The sequence below is a fragment of the Scleropages formosus genome, chromosome 17, assembly GCF_900964775.1.
Source record: "Scleropages formosus chromosome 17, fSclFor1.1, whole genome shotgun sequence".
NCBI lineage: Eukaryota > Metazoa > Chordata > Actinopteri > Osteoglossiformes > Osteoglossidae > Scleropages > Scleropages formosus.
Window position 1 is genome coordinate 6159694 of NC_041822.1, and position 8499 is coordinate 6168192.

The 8499-nt window shown below is 41.5% G+C and overlaps 1 protein-coding gene across 1 annotated transcript; it reads left to right on the forward strand.

Annotated features, from left to right (window-relative positions):
- The first annotated feature begins 378 nt into the window (after nt 1-378).
- LOC108938349 (aquaporin-3-like) lies at nt 379-4558 on the forward strand. The gene is made up of 6 exons (XM_018758870.2): nt 379-614; nt 2267-2393; nt 2578-2715; nt 2956-3074; nt 3259-3476; nt 3810-4558. The coding sequence occupies exons 1-6, from the start codon at nt 507-509 to the stop codon at nt 3979-3981; spliced, it is 882 nt and encodes a 293-aa protein (XP_018614386.1). The 5' UTR covers nt 379-506; the 3' UTR covers nt 3982-4558.
- The last annotated feature ends 3941 nt before the right edge of the window (nt 4559-8499 follow it).

Consider the following 8499-nt stretch of genomic DNA (forward strand, 5'->3'; position numbering starts at 1 on the left):
TTGCCTGATAAGTGAGTAGATGGCTTTGTAATACAGTGTAGTTACATAAGTGATAACTGATTATTATACAATTGAGTTGTATGGCTATTGTGAATGCACTGTATGTTTTTTCCTATTTCACTTCTTAAAGGAAGGTTATGAGAACACAATAAGGCAGTCTATCGTGCTCATTTGCTTCCTGAAGAGAGAAATTGCACAATTTTTGCAGAGTTTAGGAGGAAAAAAGAAAAAGTAAGGCTTCCGAGAAGAAGAGGGAGGGTGTTGTGGGAGGGTGTGTCTGTGACCGAGCGATCTTGAAGATGAGAGGGTGTTATAACGTGTGCAGCGCGCAGGGCAGCGACGGGGGAGGGCTTCCAGCAGGGAATAGGGCGGGAGGTTCGAGGAGGATGGTTGAATGTAAACATGGGCTGTTCCCTGTCCTTTAAGAAGAGAAGTGGCCAGCTGTCTCGCAGAAGTCCACTGGAGATACGTTCGCTTGCACAACGAGAGTCATCCATACTGACGCCATGGGAAGGCAGAAGTACTACCTGGACAAGCTGTCGCGCTCGTTCCACATCCGCAACCTATTGGTCCGCCAAGCCCTGGCTGAGTGCTTGGGAACTCTCATTTTAGTGGTGAGTCTTCGCTATGTGCTTCTCAGCTGGAACTTCTAGTCATATATAAAGTATGGACTTATCTTTACGTAACTTGACCTGCAGTGCTTCACTTCTGCAGTTTATAATCTGCAGTTATTTTCTCTTTTCATAGCTGTTTTGCGCTTGGCTGTTATTTTGTAGAGGGAATTTTAATCGCTTATTGAGGGATCGTTTACATACTTTCACAACGCCTTCATGTCATGATGTTATCTGTTCAGCATATTTCTGTTCATTCTGTCATGTTTTTGATGTATGCGCATTACAGAGAGTTAGGGTGAAAACTACATGTAGTAGCACGTTTGGCTTAACGTCACACTTTATGTGTATTTTCAGAAGCAGAAAGCATGTAATATTAATGTGGTTTAGTTTTTTAAACTCCGCGCATTCTGCACTGAATAGATTTTGGTTGAGTTTTCAGAGCAGGGCACTATAGAAGCGTACAAGAACATCGTGAGTGTAAATGAGCAATTATTCAAGATTCCATAGTGATCAATCAGGCAGAAGTGACCAATTCCACAGTGATCAAATTTTTCTTATAATCTCAAAAAAGGTCCCCCCTCCAAAAAAAAAGAAACTTGATATAATACAAGAACGGCAGCTTTACTTTGAAATCTTCTCCAGAAATAGCTTTTAAGCTTTGTCATTTTAAGCTTTAAACATTTATTACTTAAGCATTTATTTTTTGTTAATACACCCAATGAAGTGATATGGCCTTCAGCTCATAAATATAGCTGTACTAGTCAATGGACTTCCCCACTGAAAAGTTTAGGAATGACTCATTCTCCCATCATAAGAGAAATTTGTAGCATGAAAGAATTCTGATGAAAATGCTTTTATGCACAATACGTGATTATTCATATTTTTCAGTTACCATTTCTAAGTCAAGTGGGCACGGAAGAGCAGAGTACAAATATTTCAGTAAGACTGGCTGTATTCCCGGTGGTGAAATTATGAACAACCTAATAACGTAAAGTGGAAGGAAACACACAATGGATGAGAAATTTCCAAGGGAATGTTATATAAATGACTAATCAAGAAGAGGAAGGTGTTAATTGTCAACAAGGTCAAACAGTGTGTGCCGACTTGGCTGGGATACAACATCTCTTCCTTGTTAAGAGCAGAGTATTTGCTGTGGCATATTTCTGAGCCAGTCTACCTATGCGATTTACCCTGCTGCATGCAGTGTGTCTGCAGGACAAGGGGGACGGAGAGACAAAGCTCACTTTGTTCCCGATTCTCTATGGTGAAGCTCTTCCTCTCTCCAAACCTCACACTACACACTTCCCCTTTTCTAGAAATGCCAAAGTGTGTTAAGCAAGAAGTATAATCTTGAGACCTCCTCACCCACCTCTTTCAAAAGTATGCAGTAAACATACCCTGACATGTACAAATTCAGACACCTGAAGCCTCCGTCATGAAGTACAGCACCGTTGTATCCAACCGTTGTATCCAACGGTTAATGGATACAAGGTCACGGAAACTCACCTTATGGAGGCTGAATATAATCACACATGAAAAGATGTCCGATCTTCTGCTTGTTGAACAAAAAAAACAAAAAAAAAACAGCAATGCAGCGCACCTCAGGGAAAATGGTGCTCTTTACGTGTTTGGTGTGTCTCCTTATCTGACAGATGTTTGGCTGTGGATCGCTGGCCCAAGTGGTACTCAGCGGTGGATCTCATGGTTTGTTCATCACTGTCAACTTTGCTTTTGGGTTTGGTGCAACGCTGGGGATCCTGGTGTGCGGACAAGTGTCAGGTGAGCCAGGTCATGTCATTCCAGGGTAAAGGCGGAAGATTAAAAGCCGGTGTTTTCTTCTGTGTAGACCTTTACTCATAAGCATGAAGAGAAAATCACCATATTTCAGTATTCTCATTGTGGGAGATTAGGATTGATTTACCACAACAAATTACCTCCTTCGTGTATTAAATTTCTGTTGTAGGAGGCCATCTGAACCCTGCTGTGACCTTGGCCCTGTGCATACTGGGAAGAGAGAAGTGGAGGAAGTTTCCAGTGTATTTCGCCTTTCAAACTCTGGGAGCCTTCCTGGGTGCTGGAATCATTTTTGGCCTCTACTTCGGTTCGTGAGCCTTACTTTGGTTTGCTGTGCATTTCCAGTTGTTCTCATCTAAACTATTTTAATTGTCAGTTGTAGATTTTTCTTTATTTTTATTCTTTATTAAGCTATTCAAATTGAATACTGTACCTTGCTCAAAGTTGCCAGAGCAAAATTTGCTTCGCCGCTCACACATTCGACTTTTTCAATCAGCCAAACTGCTTAAAATCAATTAAAATGTGGACTATAACTGTGTTCTTTTAGATGCCATCTGGGACTTTGGCAAAGGGAACCTTATTGTTATGGGGGAAAATTCCACGGCAGGAATCTTTGCTACATACCCTTCACCTCACCTCACACCCATCAATGGATTTTTTGACCAGGTTAGTCTTCGGGGAGCTTTCTTTTTCACTTTCCAGTTCAATAATGACTAAGGCTTTATATTTTAAAGCAAACTACAGGGCTATGAATGAAACGAGCATGAGAACACCCAACTGTCTGGTAAAGTTGAATATTTCTGAAGAGTAGAGTTGCGTAATGTACATCTGCGTTACACTTTGTGTGCAGATGATTGGTACGGCTGCTCTCATCGTTTGCATCTTGGCCATCGTGGACCCCTACAACAACCCCATCCCCCAAGGACTGGAGGCATTCACAGTTGGCTTTGTGGTGCTGGTCATTGGCCTTTCAATGGGCTTCAACTCGGGATACGCTGTTAACCCTGCCAGAGACCTGGGCCCTCGTCTTTTCACTGCTATTGCAGGCTATGGTGGTGAAGTCTTCTCGTGAGTCTAGTTTTGATTTATTTAAAACCCCTTGCAGTTTACATTTATGCTCTACACCAAAATATGAAAACGGCTTATTAATATACCTTGTGTTCTTTCTCCATGTGGGACAGGGTGGGATGTGGTAATGGGTAACTATTACGGGACAGCAATACCTTTGTCTTCGGCATTAAAGTTCCGTGATTTTTTGGTAAATGAGGTGGTCAATATGGTGAATACATTGTGGCATTCCTTTGTATATCTTAGTTTTTAAAATACTGCTTCATTTTCTTCCTCTTGTATGCAATAACTTCAAAGGTGAGCGTTACAAAGTTCTCAATATCTCCCTTTCAGGGCTGGTTCCTACTGGTTCTTCGTGCCAATTTTTGGTCCTTTCATCGGAGCATTTTTTGGGGTAGTGGTATACCAGCTCATGGTGGGATTCCATGTTGAACAAGAGAGCCGGCAGAAGCAACAGGCAGAAGAAGAGCGCCTTAAACTGTCCAATGTTGCATCTAACACTTAACACACTCCCTCCATCCATCCATCCATCCATCCATCCATCTATCTATCCATCTCTCGTCCAGCCCGTCCCACCACCCTTTTGCTCTGTAATCAATGCTCTAACTTGCATGGCTACCAGACCCAGCAGGAGTTTCTGTTCTCCAGCCACTGTCCATGTTCTGGCCTGAACCAGTCTGATAGCGAGAGCCCACCCTGCTGTGCCCCAGAGAATAGCACTATGATACAGGAGCATGCTAGCGTTGGCCACAATGCCCGGGCCACTTTATTACACCCGTGCCCTTTCCTGTAACACCATCTCGCTGCCCTTTTCCGTCTTATTGTCTTTAACTGACCCAAGTTTCAACTGTTTCTTTGTCTGGACATTTCCTCCATCAGGGAAAATGGTGTTTTGCCTGCATCCACACAGAATTATATTAATTCACAAACAAGCAAATCCTATTACATAGTTTGCTTAGAAATTTTGTGTATAGTATTGTGTTTTTCTAACCAGTGTAGTTTTTTTTTTCGTATTTGCAAATATTTATGCTAACTCTAGAATATTTCTTAAGATAATGTGGGCAAACATTACATATGGCTTTTCAAACAGTTTTTCCATATTATGAGGTTATTCTTTTGATTTGTTTCAAATAAAAAAGTCAAATCAAATTCTTTGTATTCTACCTAACATTATCATTTTTGTTTGTATTTTATACTTTTTATGATAGGGACATTTTATTGTTAGTTGAATTTTGCTCAATATATATTTGAAATAAAGTCTTGAATTCTTTTTTCCTTTTTTGTTTTCTTTCATCATTTTAAAAATTCTGCCATTTGCTATGTATAAAATTGAGTCAAAATGAATCCACCTCAAAGCAGCTACTTCCTAGCATCTCACGCAACAGGTAGTATTGAATGTGTAATTTTCAGCATTGAAAATATACATTGGGTACCCTTATGTATATTTTCCTGTCTGCTCTATCTCTGACTTAATTATGTTAAATCATTTAACACAACAAAATAAATGTCCAGTGATCATTCTAACAAAAAAAAGTTGCACAAAGGGATGATAAAACAGGGCCCCTCTCAGCAACTCAGATAATGAATTAGGTTTCACTGCCATTTCAGTCCAATCAAGTCAAGGCTCGTGGTTTTTTTTTATATTCCAAAACACATAGACCCAAAGTCAAACAGCTAACCCAACACGACTCGACACACTACAAAACGGTTTACAGTTTAGAGCCCATGTCCTGTGTATTTATTGTCCTGCACTCGTCTCACACTATGTGTACTCGCACTTTATGTAGTCCTATGTACCGTGGTCCCGGGGAAACGACATTTCGTTCTACTGTATAGAAGCTGTATAGAGGAATGACAATAAAATCCACTTGAACTTGAACATTCATTTAGTACATAGTTCATATGAGCAAGTGAGTGTGTTACATTGTGCTGCTATATAAATGGCCAAATGGTTGTAGGGAATTTAGTGCAGTGTGTCTACAATTCTGTGACCTTGTACACACGTGTGAGCTTAAAACGAGTTAAAAATACAATTTCCATTTCTTTGTTGTGGTCGTATTCCTGTGTATCAGCAAGGTGTCACGCGAAACATAGGGGCCTGGGACGACTGGACCCAAGTGGAGCATCGTTCGTTCGGAGACGAGGGATGAGGCAAGTTCTCGGTGTCGGGGACAAGCGAAGGGTCGGTTGATCGGCGGTCATGGTCAGAGCGAAGATCCATGGACGAGGTCGGGGGACTTAGCGAGGGGTCGGTCGAATGGCGAACGGGACAGGAACGAGGATCCGTGGACGTGGTCGGGAAACGAAGAGAAGAGTCAAAAACTGGAGGACGTGAACGAAGAGCTAGCGATGCTTGTGAACGAAGAGTCACGAGAAAGGGCAGTTGTCCCTGACGAGATTCCGCAAAGGTCTGGGAGTTGCAGAGTGTCTTTTAAAGGATAGGTGCTGAACTGGAGTCAGGTGCTGTCGACTGAGTTGTGGGCGTGGACGTGACACAAGGAACGTGTGATACAGGATATTTGGTAAAAATCAGTTTGTATTTCTTACAAATTTTTCATCATTTAAGCTGTTTCCCTGGAGAAGAAAAACAGAAATTAATACAGCCCACACTCAGAGTTCTGCATAATGTCTTAGACAGGTTCAATTAGACTCATATTCCTCGAAACATCATTCCGTTGTTTTGTCTAAAATATTATAGACTGGCGAAAGCACAAATTTATCAGCACGTTTGACTTGTAAAGTTTTGTCTGCTTTTTTGTATCCAAGAGGGTTGAGAAAATAAATGTTTATGTATTTTTATGTAAATATTTATCTTTTTTTAATCTACTTTCTTGAAAATTTTGAGACACATCAAAAGGGAAATGTCTTACGGATGTGCGTTTTCTCCGGGTTGATAAGGGATATATGATTTGCCAAAGTCAGAGGAATATGTACAGTATGATGTTCCATTAGCCTGTTGAGAGTCCTGCCGAGGGTGTTGGAAGTATATTTTTTTAACGTTGGTTTTGCGTTCAGTACGCAGCAGGATAGCAACTGTGTCGAAAGAAGGAGGAAAAAACAACTCTTCCACTGGCTCGCTCACAGGAATGCCAAAATAAAAATAACATAGTCACAAAATAAACCAAAATAACAAATTAAAGGGAAAAAACTTTTGCCTGGAAAATTTCCTTTTCAGGAATCCCTTCGCTCTCACTGTGGGCTGCTTTGCTGTAATGGTTCCTACCGCCTCCAGCCCTGTCTGAAGGGAGAAGGAAGGTCGATATTTATAGGGCCCACCTCTGAGTGTGATCTCCTCACCTCAATGCCCCTCAGGTGGGGTCCCGTCCCATGCACTCCTGGTAGGTGTGTCCACACTCCTGGTACCCTGTAAGGAAGAACCCAAGCCTCAACGACAGCAAAAAAACACACACACACACACACAAGTGTTTATGATCATTTCCTCACAGAGCTTTGGTTTTATGGTATAGCTGAACCCGGTTCCCAGAAGACAGGGAGATGTGATCTGATGCCTGTAATTTTCTTCCTACTCTTGAATGGGTTCAGTTCCTCACAGAAGTCTTACTCCCTCTACATAAGCGTCATTGTTTATGACTGAGGAAACTATACTCCCTCACATTTCGTTTTACCGGCATATTCATATTTTTCCATCAAGGGCCTAAAACTACACTAACATACAATGTGTAACTAACAACAGAAAAATGTTAGTCTTTCATATCACATCTAAAACTATTAAACTAAAACATATCCTCTAAAAAAGAAAATGATGCATTTCTTGTCACATAGCAAAGGGTTCGTGGGTGTACTTAGGGTAGGTGTGCATAGTTTTGTCACAACAGACTGCATCATTGTCTCTTGTTCTTATTTGTCCGTATTTAAATCATCATTATATTTATAATCATCAGCATCACTTATCCTTACTGGATTTGGGAGGGGTGCTGCCGTGTGATTCCCTCCCCCATTGCTGTAGTCACATCATTGATTAAAATTATTTACATGTATTTATTTAGCAGACACCTTTCTCCAAAGCAACTTCCAATGAACTCTATGTAGTGTTTTCAGCCCACACACCTTATTCACCGTGGTGACTTACACTGCTAGGTACACTACTTACACTGGGTCACTCATCCATGCATCAGTGGAACACACACACACGCACACTCTGTCTCTCACTCACACACTATGGGGAGCCTCAACAGCATGTCTTTGGACTGTGGGAGGAAACCAGAGCACCCAGAGGAAAGCCACAGAAACACAGGAAGAACATGCAAACTCCACACAGACTGAGTGGGGATCAAACCCACATCCCCTCACACCACCCAGGCACTGTGAGACAGCAGCGCTACTCACTGTGCCACCCTGCCGGTATTTACATCACACCCTGAACAGACCTACATGACATCTATAGAGCCTGCAGTTAAAGTTCTCCAGCACAGGAACACATTTGCTACCACGGTTTTAGCCATATCTCCATATGATGACCATCAGAATCCAAAGAATCATTATCGGCTTCCTGCTCGATGAGCTCCTCTTCAGATTTCTTTGGTACGGTTGGTTGAAGAACACGGTCGATCATTTTTTCGTGTGTTTACACTTCCTTTACTGTTTCTTTTTTTTTGTTTTGTGCTGTTTTTCATGTTTACATGATATGCAATGTAAAAAATACACACCAAAAACTAGGAATTTGCCTGTTTAAGCAAATACCATGCTGCAGTTTATATGTAATTAATTTACCTGTTGTTTTTCTCCAAAGCAACTTACAGTGTTAAGTTTACAACTACTACAGTTACAAATGTATGATAATTTATACATTTATACAGCTGGGGAATTTTACTGGAGCAATTTAGGGTAAGTACCTTGCGCAAGGGTCTTACACCCAGAGGTGGGGATTGAACCTGTGATCTTCGGAGGCAGCAGCTCTAACCACTACGCTACCAAGTGCCCCATACGGTTATGGTTGATTACAACATATTTAGTATATTTGAGTGGGGCTGTGTGCTGGCGCAGTGGGTTGGACTGGCTCCTG